Source organism: Callorhinus ursinus, unplaced genomic scaffold (assembly GCF_003265705.2).
Source record: "Callorhinus ursinus isolate GAN/ISIS: 27379988/994484 unplaced genomic scaffold, GSC_fseal_2.0 scaffold1, whole genome shotgun sequence".
Lineage (NCBI taxonomy): Eukaryota > Metazoa > Chordata > Mammalia > Carnivora > Otariidae > Callorhinus > Callorhinus ursinus.
Window position 1 is genome coordinate 49,530,902 of NW_027397063.1, and position 19,000 is coordinate 49,549,901.

The window sequence follows — 19,000 nt, forward strand, 5'->3', positions numbered from 1 at the left end:
AAAGCCAATTTATAAGGATGAAGTTTTCAAAAACTTGAAGAGAAAGGGTAAGATAATTTACCAAAAGGAAGTGCCTAACAATACAAGACCTGGATGTGGTTAGACTTGCAACAAGAAAGCGAAGAGGCCAGAGGCTGAAAAGCCAAGTGAAACTCACATTTCCAGAACTTCATTCCTCCCCCTGAAGTTAATAGACTACCTCACCCTCCTAACTTTGCTTTTCGTATACCTGGATCTAGATAAGTCAGTCAGAGTTTATGGAGCCTAGAACTAACTCAGTGCCAACATTGTGGAAAACAGCAAGATGGTTGTAGAAAAGGCCTTCCTGCCCTCAAGAAGCTTAGCATTTAATTGATGAGATGAGAGTAACTAACATAGCCACTTTCCCAGAATAAATTTACTATCTACCTTACCACTCTTTTTATCTTCAAATTCATCTGAGCTGAAAACAGGGCTCAGAGGACCCTGGAAGTCCTCGTATGTTAGTTGTTGGGGGGGTATAGAAATAAATAAGACAAGGTGTCTTCCTTCAAGGGGCTTGCTTTCCAGTGGGAAATAAAGATGCTTGACAGATGGGAGAATGAAATAACACTATAAAGAGGTGCAGACTTTGGGTGTGCAGAGGATTAACCTCAGCTGCGACTATTGGGACAAGGCTTAATGGAAAAGTTATATTTGAGCTGAACAGTAGTGAATGAGTAACCCTTTGATAATCAGGGCAGTGAAAGGGACAGGGGAGGTATTTTAAGACTGAGCACATGGAAGCGCAGAGGCAGAGAAGGAGGACTCTCATGGCAGATTCAGGGAATTGATACACACTTGGATCACGGGTTTCTCACATAGTGACATGGAGACCACAGGTTGTTTCAGAATAAATGCGGTAAGCATTAAATGGGCCATGTTTAAACTCCACTTAGTCACCATGAGAAAATACAGAGCCTAATTCTTTTGGGATATTTTAAAAAAGTCATGTAAATACCTAAAAACTAGAATAACCATTCAGACATGGTTGCTCAAATACTCTAAAATACTAACATATTGTGTGATGTTGAGATAGCCACCCAGTCTCCCTGGACCTCAATCCCTGTAAAACAGGATGAAAACAGGAAAATCCTTACCCACCATCCTCCCCTACACAAACTCATCCACAACTTCACCTCCCTCAGTGTGTGACTGACATGATAAAACCAGCTCTAAGTCTATGTTGCCTTTCCATTTAGCCATCAGGCTGTCGTCACCCAATGCTAGTAGCACAAGTGAACATCTCTAGTCCCACCCTAGGTGGCTATGTGCATGGGGGGAGTGCACAGAGCAGGGGTAGGAGAGGAGAGCCAGCTGATGGTCCTGACCACATCACTGACTCCCAGTGGCATTGTGGAAACATCACTGGGGTTCTTGCATATTCTTACCAGCAGGGTGAGGATCACTGGCTACCGCATTGGCTGGACAGGGATTTTTCTTGAATGGGGGAATGAATAGATTAATGCAGCCTTGCCAACAGGCATTAAAAGTCATCAAGGGGACTTGCTCTTTGTTCAAAGAGCGTATTAACACTTCCCATCCCCCTGAGACTCAAACGGATGTTTGTAGCTCAGGAAAGCTACACAGAGCTAAATGGCACAATTCAAATTCTCCATCAGACATCCATGTTGACACGCACGGCTGTTTCATGACATTCAGGAAATCAAAAGCTGTCCCTGGGGGGTTTGTCTTGTAAAAAAAACATTTTCTAAACAGAGGTGAGGAACACAGTTGCTTTTGGATGGAGGTATCCGCCAACGTTAGTTGTTCCTGCTGTTATTCTCAAACATTCATAGCTAATGGTGGGGAATTTTCAATGTTAAAAATAATTCAAATAAACATATTCAGTAAAATGATGAAACCTCTACCATCCTCTGGCTTTTGTATGATGAAGTATCTCTTTTTAAGTCACTAGAGGTTTCAGAAGACTTATAGTTTTTTTTTTTAAGATTGTATTTATTTAATTGAGAGGGAGAGAGAGATCTCCAGTGGGGTGAGGGGTGAAGGGAGAAGCAGACGCCCGCTGAGCAGGGAGCCCGATGCAGGGCTCGATCCCGGGACTCCAGGATCATAACCTGAGACGAAGGCAGATGCTTAACTGACTGAGCCACCCAGGTGCTCTGGAAGACTTATATTTTATAAATCTTTATGAAAGCCATGACTGTTTGTTATATTCGCATATTCCATGACTAGTGTATACCTAGCATATTTGATGCCTAGAGTGCACCATTTCTAGCAACACCCCTCCTCTATATGGAAAAATGTTTTCAGAGATCATGAGTTGAAACGAACAATAAAATGGCCAGAAAAGAAATAAAGACAGTGAATATTTCCTTTCATTGAACTTCATACATAAAACCATGGAAGTTAAAAAATGTTTAAAATATTAAAATCAAAAAGGGAAAAATGCACCAAATTATCTATTTAATAGTTTTGTAACTACTTAAACAGTATGAACTTTTATCCTTTAGTTGCAGTCTGATACAGTAGTCCATATAAATAATTTTCCAGTAGCTAATAAATGAATTTTATTAAAACTGAAATTCTACAAAAGATACAATTTAAGCAATTACTAAATTGTACCACAAATGTGAAGTTTTATTTTGATTCATTTTTTAATTTTAAAACAACACTTTGAGGAGAACACATTTCAGTTGTATAGATATTATTCAATAAAACATGAAGTTTTAAACTTCAAAACTACAGTTAATACCTGAAAACAAATTACACCACATAGTTTGTCCTGTTTCACTTTTAGATTTTAAACAAATAAATATTCAAAGTGGTTGCATAGAATGAAAGCAATGAAATGGCTCACATTCTGTTTCTTTGGCTCCATAGTCACTGTGGTGTTGTTATTTATTTAAAATCTACTGTTGAAATGAAGAAATATGTAGGAGCTCATAGAGACACAACACCTGAGCAAGCTCAGGTGATTCTGGACATTATAAAATTTACTCATGAAATGAACACATGAATCTGTATGTGTGTCCAGAGCCAACTCTGTAACTGGGAAGTTCTCTGACTTCGCTTTCGTGTAGAATGCAATGTTTATCAAAGGGGAAGTACTAAAAATGTGCTAATTTGAAACTTACATACACATCATTCAAACCCAGGAATAACTATAGTAATTATTTAGAATTTAGACCAAAGATATTTTTGAGGGGAGGAGTATTTTATCACTGATATTCAGAATTGCTGGTATCTGGTGATAATTAAAAGTAGCTCTATTTGTGACATGGCCAGAACCTGGGAGCCCTTTGGTTTCTTTCCCCTTTCCTGTCCCATTCTATCAGTCATCAAGTTAAATTGATTCAGCGTCCAAAATGTCTTGCCAATTTGCTTCCATAAAACTGCCTTAATTTGAGTCTTATTTCCTTTGATGTGGATTATTGTCACAGCCCACCAACTAGTCTTCTACATTCCAAACTTGGCCTTGTTCCCCTCCCCCCCACCCCATTTATTCTCCACAGCACTGTCACAGTTTTCATTCTCAAAATGAAAATCCAATAGAAGGATTTTGTGCCTTAAACCCTTCAGAGACTCTTCAATGCCTGCAGGAAATGTCCAGATTCCATCAAATAAAATTTAACCCCTACTTCCTTTTGCAAACTCACCCCACCCCCATCCTCCAGCAACCCAAGTCCACTGCTCATTCCCCCACTCTGTGAGTGTCTCATGCTGTTCTATGTGACGTGCAGCATTCCTTTATAATTAAATATGTGTTTATGCATCTCTCCTCCTATCAGGTCCATGACTTTCTTGATGAGATAGTCCCTGTCTCTGCAGGAGGAGGTGGGCTTAGTATGAAAGGAAGAAGGCCTGAAGTAGCCTGAGACTGAACAAAGAGAGCTCAGGAAGAGAAAAATTTCCTGTTCACAACTCTGACTAATGCTATCTATGCGCTAAGGGAGCAGAGCAGACACATCTGAGCTATTACAAAGGTGGCCTACAGGGCACTGAGGTGAAGAATGTATGCACCTCAACATACCCCATAGTGGTTAAACTATAACCACTAACGAAAAACTAGACCTTGCAAGTATATAGTGTGGGAAGGCCTGATTTATTGTCCACTGAGGGGTGATATTCAAAATATTTAACAAGTGATACTCTGTGGTCATCCAGATACCTGGATCTGATTGGCTAATCAGAAAGACGTGCCAGCCACAAATAACTCTACGGGCCAGTACTTTCCAGTTGAGCAAGTGTAGCTGCAGGTGTAAATACCATCAGGAGCCAGGGAGGGTAGATAATTTGTGAAACCTATTAGCTCATTAAAAAAAAGAGCTTCATGATTATGAATCATATGTGAAGTACAATTATTTCTAATTTTTAAAGACCATGCACCTTGATTATAACTGTTACCATGAGGAAAATCCCAACTGAGATTCACTCTTGCTCCATTGAAAAATTCTTACACATGCATGGAAAGTTCAAAACGATTATATTTACTGAAAGAAATGAATGACGGTAATGAACGCAGACTGCCTTGATTTGAGCTATGACAGAGTTAAACATAAAAGTGTCAATAGAAGATGTGGTCCATATATACAATGGAATATTACACAGCCATCAGAGGATGAATACCCAACTTTTACATCAACATGGATGGGACTGGAGGAGATTATGTTAAGCGAAATAAGTCAAGCAGAGAAAGTCAATTATGATATGGTTTCATTTATTTGTGGAACCTAAGGAATAGCATGGAGGACATTAGGAGAAGGAAGGGAAAAATGAAGGAGGGAAATCGGAGGGAGAGATGAACCATGAGAGACTACAGACTCTGAGAAACAAACTGAGGGTGCTAGAGGGGAGGGGGGTGGGGGGATGGGTTAGCCTGGTGATGGGTATTAAGGAGGGCACATACTGAATGGAGCACTGGGTGTTATACGCAAACAATGGATCGTGGATCACTACATCAAAAACTAATGATGTATGGTGACTAACATAACCTAATAAAATTAAATTAAATTTTAAAAAGTGTCAATAAATAATTTTTGAAAACCACAACGATCATGAAAGGTGTAATACATCAATAATTTTCTGTGGTGTGAAGCAGGATTTCAGCTTCTGTCAGAAGATACCATGATAGACAAACACAGAAAAAACTCCAAAACTTAGATACATGGTGAGGAGGCTACAGAAGGAGCGAAGTCTTCAGACTTAGGAGGAAAACAAGTCTCCCAAGGAGGAAAACAAACTTTCCCAGTGGTACAATCTGCCTTACTTCTGAGGGCCAGAGTGGTGGACGGCAGGGGAGATCTGATGACCCCCAGGGAAGGGAAGCAAGTGCCTGTTCCCCTGCAAATTGGTATGGGTTCAGGGGTCCCCTGGGGCAGTAGATTGAATAAAGTCAAGACCAACTCATGCACAGCAAAGGCAGCCATGGAATCACACATCAGAGGTTCTGGAAGGTTCCTGGACACCTTAAGGAATCATGTGCACAGCATCAGAAAGCCCATGTGGCATACTTCTCACCATAAGCTAGCTGGCATAGACTCCACAAATCATGAGGTGACATGAGATGAAGTGTTGACATGCAGACACCACTGATTTCATGTATTCTGCAGTGTGCTTTAAGCTTACCACTTTAACTCTGGTAAACAAACCTCCTACATAAGTCAGATATCCCCAGAAGTGCTAGGAATGCTGGGGAAACTTGATGTATGCATGCAAGGTTAAAACAGAGCTTCTATTGTAAAGAGTGACCATTGGCAATCTAAGCCAAACCCTGCGTCATGATCTCAGGGGTACAATGAAAACTGAGAGCCTCAGTCCCTACCATGAGATGAGAGATATTTACATACATCTACCTGACAAACAACATGCCATGTAATATGGATCCAAGACATAGATATAGTATGAAATAATAGTTCAGGTTTTTCTTCTTCTCTGTGGATATTGTCTGATATTGGTCTTTATTTTCTTTTATTTTTTTACAGGAAGAGAAGCTTTGTTGAATAGTGGACCTCTTGATTGCTAGTAATCTCAGTGCTTACAATCTTACTCAAAAAACCAAAGAACTTTAAAAGGCCAAATTGAATACTTGACACACAGACACACAAACAAAAGTCAGTGGTTTCTTGGTAGTATTGGTCTTTAGAAGGGGATAGGCATCTCTTCCCTGTCTAAAAACACACATGCAAACATGCACACATAGAAAGAGAGAGAGAGACTCACATTAATGTAAAGTTCCTTTAGAAAAATGGAACTGGAAAGAATTAAAGAATTAGCTTCACAACAAGAATGCACATTGTATGAATCCAAATTCATTCCCATTGCTTAAAAAACAAAGGACAAGAAATGAGAAAATTGAGAGAATTTTCACAATCATCTCTATTACCATTTCCTCCTTAAAAGTCTCATTGTACTGGTATGTGAAAACTTTAAGTTTGCTTTCATGTGGTATTTATTTAGCACACTTTGAAGCAATTTCTTTTAGGGCTAGAATTTCTCATTCTGTGATATGACTATTTGGGGGAAAATTTGAAGACTATCTTTTCAACCTCGTTTTATTGAGCAATATAAGACTTTAAGCCATTTCTTGGTTTTATCTAGTTTGGGATAAGTCTAAAATTGTTTTGTCTTGAAATAGTCATTTTAGTATTTGCCATAGCTTTGTCTAACAGTCAGCAAAGCTCACAAAGTACCTGTGCCATTTCCTCTCCTTGAGATATTAAAAGACAGGACCCACAGAGAGCATTAGCCGTCCTCAAGTCAGACAGCACATGGATAGCGGCATAAGTCACATTTGGGGGGATCACCTCCAGAATCACTGCTTCACGTTCATTGTCACTTGCTCACAGGCACACAGCACCTCACATTATCAAAGTGCTGCAGACCCACCCTAGATCCTCCTGATGGGGGGAAGATAAGGACGTAATTAATATTTTTGAGTTCTTATAATGTGATTTTCACTCTTAGGTACCATACATATATCGTTTCATTTGATCCTTAAAATCTTATCAGGTACTTAGAGTTGTTATCTTAATTTTTAAGCTGGGAAAACCAAGTATTAGAGAAGCTAAGCCACTTGCTGAAGACAACCAGCTGATGGGAGTCCGAGCCAGGACCAGGACTTGAGCCCAGACCTGGCTAACTTCAGAGCAAAAGCTCTTATCTGCCAGGAGTTGTGGAAGTAAATGAGAACACACAGCAAGAGTTCTTAGCATTGTGCTTGGCTCGTAATAGACAACAAAAAAATACAGGATATTATTATTTCTTAGGATGAATTTAGGGAAGTGACACAGTAGTTGAGCAAAGCCTGCAGGCGGCAGAGACAAGATGGAAACCAGAAGGTCTGCCCCAAGTGCCTCTGCTCTGAGCAGTTATTCTCAGCTGAGTCAAGGATCAGCAGTCATGCATAATGACTGGCATATGCATTGGGCAAACAAATATAATAGACATAGAAAAGGCAGTATATCCCATAGAAAAATGTCCTTTTGTATGATAGATGAAATCCTACAAAATTATACTAACCAGGGGTGCTTGGGTAGCTCAGTCGGTTATGTCTGACTCTCAGTTTTGGCTCAGGTCATGATCTCAGGGTCATGAGATTGAGCGCCATGTTGGGGTTCACACTGGGCATGGAGCCTGCTTATGATTCTCTCTCTCTCTCTGCCCCTCCCCCTCTAAAAAATAATAAAAATAAAAAATAAAAAAGAATTACACTAACCAGCAAGGCTGGCCTTGGTCAAAAGTGAGAAGTAAAAATACCTTTGTCTTTATATACTTTTCCAAGCTTTCTTTCAGTAACTTCTCCATTATATCTCTACCAAATGACAAATGTCCCCTTGTGGTTCTACCCTACTGGTCACTGACCATAGCCAAAGGATTCACACATGTTCCATTTCTGCAGAGTTCTGCCCACCCCATTTGACAAGAATGAGTATCTAGTAGAGTGTTGGTTGGCCAATTCTGCAATTCTCTCTGTGGAGTAGCAAATGTTTTTAGCCAGTTTAGTGAGCCCTAAAGAACAATGATTCATATTGACAATTTAGACAATAGTTCCAGAAGACTTTGACCGCCTGCTCCTGGGAGGCCCTGTCCTTCAGAAATGCTAGGCCCTCTACCTTGATCACAGTGCCTTCTGGAAGAAAAGCAGCACAGAAAAAGCCTACAGCATACCTTAGAAGCTGTGGCCAGTAGCATCAAAGAGAGACTTTGTCATTGCATCAGAAATCAACATAAGTATTTCTAAATATTGCCTTCAGTGATAATGTGGTTACTTGGGATGCTCAGGGTAAGCATGGGTTCTGTGTTGCTGTAAAGACACAGGGAACATCTGCCTCTACTTCTCTCCTAGGTACTTCTTCCCCTTCCTAATGCACTCTACCACAGAGATCACACTGAGATTCACTGGCATTTTCAAAGCCCTAGAAGATAATTAACAATATCCATGTGAGCAGAAACTGCCAACTCTCCCCCAATATTAATTCTCCTCTCCTAACTGGTAGAAGAAGATTAAATAAGGCCACAACCACCCAGCTAGAACCTAAGTGCCACAGCCTATCTTATAACCACTCCTGGACAATGAGCTGCTGATGACATTTGTGAGTTCCAGGTTGTGTTCACAAGATAAATATGGCTAACAGGAAGGAGAAAAGGAGAAGTTAGCTCTACCAGCTAAACTTGGGGTTTCCCTATGACTGGCCTAGATGGTCGTTCCAACACTACCCTGCACTCTGTTCAAAGTGAGCCTCAACTTAGACAAGTTTAGATTCTGAGCATTTGAGAATGATACCCCTGCACATGCAGGCGCAAGCACACCATAATTGCTTCCGTAGAGATAAGCATGTAAATCAGAGGCCATGACCATGAAAGGATAGGTGGGTAAGACTGAGCTTATTTTGAGGCAAGGGAATGGAGACTATTAGAAAAGTGAAGCAAAGTGCATACGATAGAAGAGCTCACAAAGGCAATGTCACTGGAGTCACATGATGACCAAAGCTTTGTTATTTCTTGGTAACTGTGGATGATTGTAGATAATGATATCAAGAGTTATTTATAGACAACTTTTCTCAACCCCAAACAAGAGATGACCTCCCAAGCCTACTTGAAGGGAACTATCAAGCTAATTAAATTTTGGACTAAAAGAACATTATTAGCTAAAGTGACACAGCACTTAATGATGCATCAAGTAAATCATAGGAAATCCTCAAGATATAAAGGTTAAAATTAATGTGTTCTAAGTGTTGTATAGCATTGATTCACTTGCTACAGCAACCCTATAAGATCAGTGTCAATATTGTCCCCGTTGTTGAGATGAGGAAACAGAACCAGAGAGGTTAGGGTCACAGTAAATGGCAGAGAGGGGACAGTAATCCAGGCGGTCTGGCTCTAGAGTCCCTGATCCTAACCACTCTGCCACGGCCTTTCCAAGAAACACAGCAAAAGATTGATTTAATTTGGCGACCTGATTATGAACACCTGTGAACATTTTTCCTTCAACAATTTGGAACTCGTAAGTAAAGATGAAACTCACAAATAATGAAAATTAAATAGGAAAGCCCCAGCAAAGCAAGATAAGCAGCATTTGACTTCAACACTACAACAGAGGAAATTATGATAGTGGGACAGAGGAAGCAACAATTAATTAAAGAGCTTTTCAGGGTTAGGAAAATCTATTCAAGGCTCTTCTTATCAGCACACGGGTTAATCTTTTCATGCCTTAATCCAGGAAGTCCTTTAGCTGCAGAATATTTTCCTAGACATTTACATAAAAAGTAATCACATTTTGTGGCAGGCATTTTGGTAATAACGATACACAAGCATTTGGCAGAAGAATGAGTTCTACCCCCAGCACACCAGGTACACATTTCAATAGGAACAAATAGCTAGAGCCATGGTAATAAGCCTGATAAAGACACTGTGTTATCAAACAGGAACTTCAAAAAATGATAGGTGCAGAGCACTTTCTGCCCTGTTTTTGATCTGACCCAAGGATATGGCCAATTCCCAGTGAAGGGACAATCTGAGTAGGATGTGGGGTATGGATCCATGGACCATACTCAACTACCAGAGTGAAGGAGAAAGAGGACATAGACAAGTGCCAAATGGAGACTCAGACCTAACTAATGCGTTCTTGATGGAGCCAAACCATAAATGGCCACTGGTACTAGATCAGATTAGGATTTATTTATTTTTATCACAATAAGCAGCAGTCAAAGATTTCCTACTGTCTTCATTTCAGACCATATATAGTGCCAAGTGGTACCCAGACATTAACTGCAGGACTCCTGCCTGCCTGAAGACGGAATCCTTGGTTGATCCTGAACTGAACAAGTGGTCCAAAGCCTCGCAGCTGGGAGCTGGCCCCTGGTGATGCATCTCCACTTGCAGCCTCGTTCTTCCCAGTATAATCTGCCCATCTGTGCATGAAAGGAAGGTGCTGACGCCTTTATTCCTTTCATCAGGACAGAGATCGAAATCATAGCCAGATACCAAGGGGCAGATTTCCCTTTTTTTTTTTGAGAAACACAAAAAGCAAGCAAGCATAATTTTATTATAAAGGAGGACCTTAAACAAGAAGTTTATAGAGAATATAACATTTTTTTCCAACCTTATGGTAGATGCAGCCTCATTCTTGAGAAGAGGCACACAGATCTCCCATTGCTTTTAAGTTGAGGGAAAGAAATTCATAAAAATTAAAGAAAAATTAAATTCTAAATTAAAAAAAATTTAGGCATTTTGAAACCATGCCAGTGTAAAGAACTCAGTAATTTAGTAAATCACAGAAAATCCCCAAGATAAATAGGTTAAAATTAATGTGGTTTTAAGGAATGGAGCCATCAGCTCTGTCTGGGAGAACAATTCTCACTAAACATTTATCTCAACCTATATCTTAAATTTAATGCAAGTAATGCTTCAATCTATCAACTGCTTTACAGTAAACCTGGTTGGCACTCTGAGGCTTTCCATTTCATTTTCCAAATAATTTGATTCTCTATAGTTGGGGTCGAATATATTGTGCAGTGTATTTTATTTATTCACTTTTTTTAAGCTTTAAAAGCTCAACTATTTAAAACAATAACATTAACACTTATTTCCCATTTAACTGAATGTTGTGGGGGGTGCTTGGTGAAAATAATATCAGCAAAACACCATTAACATTTACCGGCTTTCATTATGTGCACTTATTATACCAGGCACTTCACCCATATTATTGCATTTAGGCACTTCACCCATATTACTGCATTTATAGTCTTCGAAATAGGCCCATATTTTAGGTATAATTATTATCTCTATCTTACAAATGAGGAGACTAAGGCTAAGAGAGGATAAGAAACTTCACCAAGGTCACACAGTAAGTGGCAGAGCCAGTAAACAAACCCAGTCCTAACCCTTCCCCCCAGTCTAGTTTTGTAAACACATTAGGAGGGGAATAGAAGTTGTACCCCACTCCCAGTGTGATATAGCACTGAACATTCTTTTTTTTTAAGATTTTATTTATTCATTTGACAGAGAGAGCACAAGCAGAGGAAGGGGCAGAGGGACAGGGAGAAGCAGACTTCCTGCTGAGCAGGGAGCCCGATGCTGGACTCAATCCCAGGACCCTGGGATCATGACCTGAGCCGAAGGCAGACGCTTCACCAACTAAGCCACCCAGGCACCCCAGCACTGAACATTATTTTCCTTCATTTCACAGAGGATAGTTTATGTGCTCTTCAAATTGGTATGAATTCTATTTAATATATAACTCCAGTTATAGCTGTGTGATTTTAGGCATCTGATGGAAAATGAAAAACCCAGCCAGCCATCTAAGAACCTCATCAATGTAATACCAAATTACTTGCACACATAACAATGCTTAGGTGCCTGGGAATTTTTATTCTGCACCTGGTTGTGTGCCATCCTAACATCCACGGAGACAAATTCCAAACCAAGCAGTTCCAGAATTTAAGATGACATTCTAGAGGATTTCAGTCACCATATTTTCCAATTTAAAACCACAGCACACAAACTGGTAAGAGTATGTGTGTTTGTGGGGATAACCAGGCAGGAGATTTGAAATCAGACCTGAGAAAATCAGAAACTTCTGCTAGCTGTTTACAGTCTTTCAATATATGGGCCCCTGTGTCCATGTAAAGGAGCAAATGAACTCACTGGAAGGAAGAAATTGCTTTTTTGCCCTCATAAAATCTTTGCAGAGGTGGCCACACATCATCTAGGCAGACCTCAAGCTGTTTTCTATGCCATATGACACCCAAGTAGGAGCCATTCTCTTTTAGCCTAATAGAAACAATGACAGAATGCTCCAATACACGATTTCTGAGCATTTTCTCGTTCAGTATTCTCCAAGCACACACCCCACTGAGGCAAATAGGGCAACTCTATTTAGTGACATTACTCAAGAGTAACCACAGAGTCAAGTACAACCCCCGTTATCCAACACCCATCCAGCTGAACTACAGCACTCTGCTTGCCTCCATCTCGAAAAGACAAGCTATTCAATCATCAGGACGGCATCCAGAGCATTTTTGCTAGAAGTAGTGATAAATTTGTACCTTATTTATAACATCCACCCAATTCTCTTTCCTTACCATCGGAACATGTTTTTTAAGAAAATCAGCCAAGCCATGACTTGAAAACCATGTTCTTGTTTGGTTGATGTTCTAGAACGTGCTCAGTGAGCAAATCTCACTACATGGTTTCATCCACCATTATCCACTTGACATCGCAAGTGAAAACATTCCCTCCACCACCCCCTGGGGAAAAAAAAACAAGAGATTATATACATAGGTGCCTTACCGTTGATACTCCAGATGCCCAGATGTGGGATTAGGAAGAACACCCAACACAATTTCCCAATTCCAAGCATGCCAGGCAATGTCTTCATTTCCTGTGCATATCAGGGACAGAAAAACTTCACAAGTAGACTTCTCTTCCTCCCTTGAATTCTTCAGGATTGGACCAGGTTACCTACCTCAGTGACATCAGTGAAATAAGTAGAGAAGAGCAAGGAGGTGAAGAAGACAGTAGGAAGAGCCTGAATCATTTGTGAAACGAAGTGAACAGAAAAACGATGTGGTACTATATTCTGTGGTTTTTGCTTCTTGTCAAATCGGCTGTTCACTTTCAAACACTGATCTGCAAAGCGGCTCAGTCCTTAACTTCTCCTTCCGCTTTACCACCGTTTCTGCCCCACATTGAGGTTTTGCTCATTCAAAGTTGAGTGACATGAAAAATCAAACTCTGAAGAAATCTATATTGTTGCAATCTTTAGGTTGAGATTTTAATCGAATTAAGGTCAGGGAATTCATGGTAAAAAGTACCTATGGGTAAGTATGCCTTTTCCCCCTTTTCATAACTTGAGATTATGAAACTTCTTTTATGTAAAAGGTTTTAGATTTTTCTTCCTAAACATCATGTCATGGCAAGATTAGAATGCTTATTGTGATTATACCAGTGATTTATCTGAGGTTATGGAGAATATGAGTGACAGGAAGCACTTCCTCAACAGATGAGGGAAGGGCAGGTGTCTTTAATCTGCAGATAAATATCAATGGAACAAGATCATCATTAATATTAGCTACATGTTCTCTCTCTAAATAATAAAGTTCTGAGCTAAATGACATCTTGAATATCAGTTAAAGGAAACTTTCGTTTTCAACATTTTTCATGTGGGTATTGTCTGGATGAAATAGAAGAGAAGCAATAAAAGGAAGAAATGGAAAAGTTCAAGATCAGATAGCTCAGGGTCAAGGTGGACTGTTTTCTCCAAGGCCACTTGTAATAATTAGCTGTGCTTCTAATTTTATATATTTATATATATATGTATATATATATTTAAGATTTTATTTTTTTATTTGAGAGAGAGTGAGAGAGAGAGAGAGAGAGAGAGCGAGAGAGCGTGAGTGGGGGGAGGGGCAGAGGGAGAAGCAGACTCACCACCAAGCAGGAAGCCGGACCTGGGGTTCAATCCCAGGACCCTGGGATCATGACCTGAGCCGAAGGCAGATGCTTAACCAACTAAGTGCCCCTGTGCTTCTAATTATAGGAGCTAATTAAATTCACCCATTTGAGATTCCAAATGAGAAATCTAGATTTGTGACATCTGTGGTCATTGACAGAAGCTGATTTTGTAAGTCTTTCTCCTGGAGGCTGGTGATTTTCTTCCAAGGCCAAACTTCAATGGTTCTAAGTACATAAGTTTAAAAAAAACAGTTATCATTGTATTTATTGATTTAAACAGACATTGTGTGATGGTTGGAGGCCCCAAGATGAATGATTTTAAAGAGCTCAGTGAACGAGTACTATGATCTCCTCGTATCTGTCTTTAGTGTTGGAACTGAAATATCATGTATTTCAACCACCACAGTTTAACACAGAGCAACTGTATGTTAGGACATCCATTACTTACCAAGTAAACATCCTGTGAAATATTTACCCAGCATTTACACAACTTTCTTTCCCGTGCTCAAGGTGGAATGCAAACTTCCTGTGGCAGCTGAGGCAAGGCTCATTATCCATTTAAAATGGTCCCAGAAGTCAAAAGTCATATAGCCAAGGATCCCAGGATATTGTCCTAAACAAGAGACAAGTCATATACACTTTATTTCAGCATAAAACCTTTTTGATCTATTTTAAGGATTTTTTTTCATATTAAAAAAGCCTGTGCTAATGAGACAAAATTTGGAAAAAAAAAAAAAACCTTATGTAACATCTAGTGTATTTTTAAAGATATCTATTTTGTTACTTTTATCACCATGACTGGCTCTTTATTCCTCCACAGCTGAAGTCCTGAGAGTCCCCCTGAAGACAGAACCCTCCCTCAGAATCTGACTCCTGTCTTCATTCTAATTAAAAAAAAAAAAATGAAAGAAGCCTGGCTCCAAAGTTTGTTAGTTCAGTTACAAGTCAATTTTGCTTTAAATTTCTATTTCATCTAGCAATTACGTTTCTATTCTGACCCTTGTCCCATTATAATTAAGTACTGTTTGATTAAAAAAAATTGTACTTTTTATTTAAATGTGCAAATTTGAAGAATTTACTACATTTTTGAAGAATTTAACTACATTTAAAAAAGTGATTGCATTGTGTTTTAGGATCAGTTTTAAAAACATCAATCTATCTCCAATTTTATTGTGAAAGACAAAAAGCAAAGTAGAATTGGGCTTCTTAAAATTCATTTCCAAACATTTTAGGAGCTACATACAGAGCAAATTCTTCAGTTTGCTTACAGATTCAGTTGCTTTCATGAATCATGAAGCAGCTGTACTTTCTTTTTTTTTAAGATTTTATTTATTTATTTGAGAGAGAGAATGATACATAGAGAGAGAGCATGAGAGGGGGGAGGGTCCGAGGGAGAAGCAGACTCACTGCTGAGCAGGGAGCCCGATGCAGGACTCGATCCCGGGACTCCAGGATTATGACCTGAGCTGAAGGCAGTCGCTTAACCACCTGAGCCACCCAGGCGCCCCAGCTGTACTTTCTCCAATATTTTTTTTTTACGCCAGGAGGGTCAGAGAAACAGCAAACACAAAACAGATGCAGGACCCTAGAGAGAACTTACCACTGACATTAGACAACATCAGCCCAGAGGGATGAATCTTGGTTTTAAAAATTTTAGCACCCCAAAAAACATTGCATAGCTTCTGCCACATATGTAGTCCAGCATTTAAAACTTTTTCCATTCTTCTGCTTGGTGTCCTCTCCTCATCAATATTCTTGATAGCAATGGTTTCCAAATATGCTTGTACTTTAGAATCAGTCTGGGCACTTTTTATACACTGGGTGGGACTCCTGGATCCCATCTATGTCCACTGAATGAGAATCTCACAGGATTGAGCCCACATATCCCTATTTTAAAGAAATCTCCCAAAGTGATTCTGATAGCTGATTTGAATGGATATTTGGAAACCAAGAATGAATTGGTGGGAGACACAGATTTTGAGTCACAAAAGACTTGGTACTAAATCTTTGCTACTTATTAGCTGTAGAATCTTTAACAAATTCCTGGATTCTTAGAGTTTATTCTAGACACAGAGATGTACAGCTTGGGTGCCCCTTCAAGGACAGATTTGCTCTTGGCTGTGGGGAATGCAGTTGGCAGACAGCTTCCAGGTATAAACTTCTTTAGTGACTGCCAATCAGCCTGCATCCAGTGATGGAGAAAGGAAAATGTAAAAATGGCTGGCCATTTGGGGCTCCCATGGGATGCTGGTGGGCAATACTTGACCCAGAGCTCCAGGTTGTCAGCCAAGGTTATGTCAGGCCTATATCACAGTTTGACTTCTTCCTCTGCCCAGTTGTGCTTCTGCCCCCTTACTTTCAAAGGTGCTGATTGCTAATCTATCTCAATGTCTGCCTCCAGAGAAATAAATCTATTCCATATCTCAATTTCCTGTTCTCTAGAACACATATGGTAATAACATCTATCTGTTATGTTGGTGAACTGAGATAAGGTATGCAAAGTGATCAGTAAATTACATCTATAATTATTCCTGAACCAAAGATGGGCTTTAATTTGGACAAGATGGATACCAGGAAGCCCTATGTTCATAAGCCAGGAAATAATGATGGTGGAACAATTTGAATATATTTGTTAATGGGAGTCATTTGTGCATGGAGATTGAGACTCTGAGTAAGTGTGGTAACAAAGCTTTGATTAGCAAAGAAATGTAGCAGATTAAAGATGGTCTTAATTGCCCCTAAATTCACACGGATGGATCAGCCATGCAGGGAGGCCTCAGAAGTAAAGGGCAGAAAGATTTAGAAGTCTTAGAAGGGCAGAAGATGTAAAGAAGAGCAGGAGATGTAAAGAAGGGACCACATTGGGAAAGCGCTCTAAACATCCAAAAGACTGGAAGGGGTCAAAGCAGTGGTGCTGTCACAGCAGGACTAGAGGGCTGGACAGGTAACCAAGGCAGGGACCATTCCCTGAAACTGGAATACAGAAAAGGATCAGTCATTGGCCCCACACCCCAAGACAGGCAAAGAGACCAATTTGGTATTGAACCTTTCCCCTTTACTCCTTAAAGTGTCCCTTCTGTGAGAGGATTGGTCCCGCACTGTGAGGTGGATAGGGTTCACCCAAAACACAATATAAAATACCCTCAGCTGCAAAACTTAGAAGACTGAAGATGCTTTGGGGGAAAATAAATAAAAATGTATGTACAGAGAATGCCCAAGAATGCCCTTCTCCCCTTTACTTTCCTATTGACAGACTTGGAATGTATTCTGGATCTCTCATTTACTAGATGCATGAACTCAGACAAGTTATTCAATTTTGAATCTAATATTTCCTTGAATCCTGTTAGTCTGTAAAGCAGGAATAATAACACCTACCTGAAAGGTTGTTATGAGTATTCAATAAGGGACTTAAATGGTACTATATATTTGAAGTTAGCATACATGAAACCACATACCACAGTGCCTGGCACAAAACTAGGATCCTGACAAATGCATTTTCCTTTCTTTCCTACCACTCAGACAGAAAACTGTATTGTTCCTATGTCTGGTTTATTGGTATCTTTGCAGCCTGGACAGAGAGAGAAAGTTGACTTCCCTTATATCCTATGCACCTGTGTGTACTATATTTGTATGTGCTTATAGTACTTATTTGTACTATATTTTTGTGCTATTGTGTATGTTTATCTCATTGCTTCCTCATGAAACCAACTTGGGGATGCATCATAGCTTTGTAAATTGTTTTATCTTTTATTTTTGTGGATGTGTGTATGTTTGATGTGCCTGCAGCTTCAGATCTCAGCCAAATATTAGAGTCTGAAGCCATTAACTTGTTCTTCCAGGAGGAATTGGGGGTGCCACCTGGAAAAAAAGGGTGGCATACCTTGTAGATTTCCAACTACAAGCAGTGTAATAGAACAGGAGCCCCAGGGTCTGCATGCCAAAATCCATCGCCCCATTTGTGCCATGAGGCCATGCTTTTCACTCAGTGACTGAAGGCAATGGAAATACCAAGGCAGGTTCATTTTGAAAAACAGGACTCCTCTATAGGGGGCTTAAGGACTCCCCTATAGCCTTGCCAAACCTTCCTTAGAGTACACAGTAGTCTAGGATGCTTCCACCCAACCTACTTCCCTCTCCCCATCACTAGGGATCAAGCTTACTTTGTGGTATTTCTTCCATCCCCTCGATTTTTCACCCATACCTCCCCATTTTTTCTCACAGGCATCTCTCCTAACCTAATCCTTACACTTTCCATCTTATTTTGGAGCCTGCATTTGGAGAACCCAGTCTAATACATTAATTTTGCATAGTTACGATAATATGGAATATGTTTCTTATTTTTCTTCCCTTTACCCCTTGTTCAGGGGGTAGTATTCTTCATAGGGGGGATCTATTCTGTAGAAGGTAGGAATGCATGAAAGCAAGTTAGTAAAAATAGCAGGATTAAGTTAGTCAATTTGGGAGAAACTGTAAAGATCAGCCAATTGATGGAGAAAATATTGAAAACACAGGCAAAAGAGGCAGAAATGTGGAAAATTCACATTCTTTTAACTATAACAGTAAAAGTAGCTAAGAGCATTGTGGAAATCGGAACCAAAAAAAGTAAAAAGCTTTTTCAGCACTGCACTACACATACTCATTCACATTTATCTTAGCGGCAGAGTCTTCTCCTTATTTATGTGGCTTTTTGAGGGGGAAAAAAAACCCATGCAGATGAAGTAAGCAGTAATTTGAAGCAAAACACAATGGAGTTAGCTTTATTTTGGAGTAAGATTGAAGAAATAAATTTGGGAGAAGTTTGTCCTGAAATGAAATATATATATACACATACACATACACACATACTTCATAACCAGTATGGTACCAGTTGGATCAAATGCTGGCTACAGAGCTGGAACAGCTTTCTGGAGGCCCCAACTGGGGTAGTCATTTAGTTGCTCAATAATTAGGAGATCCAAAATGAGAGGTCCCAAGGAGGGGTCGCAGGAAGTCAGGGAAGAAGCAGGGAGTACTTGAGGGCTCAGGGCAGCAAACTAGGTGCCATTCACCAGCTGGTCCAAAAGTG

General features: G+C 39.9%; 1 protein-coding gene across 3 annotated transcripts in view; it reads right to left on the minus strand.

Moving 5' to 3' along the window:
* BTLA (B and T lymphocyte associated) overlaps positions 1–13,279 on the minus strand; it is a 31,031-nt gene extending 17,752 nt beyond the window's left edge. The window contains exon 1 of one of the 3 annotated variants that reach the window (XM_025874158.2): positions 12,772–13,279. In XM_025874158.2, the coding sequence (XP_025729943.1) occupies positions 12,772–12,859 (88 nt within the window). In that variant the 5' untranslated portion in view covers positions 12,860–13,279. The remainder of the gene's footprint in view (positions 1–12,771) is intronic. The other 2 variants (XM_025874150.2, XM_025874142.2) reach the window with 2 other exon arrangements.
* Between the last annotated feature and the right edge of the window lie 5,721 nt (positions 13,280–19,000).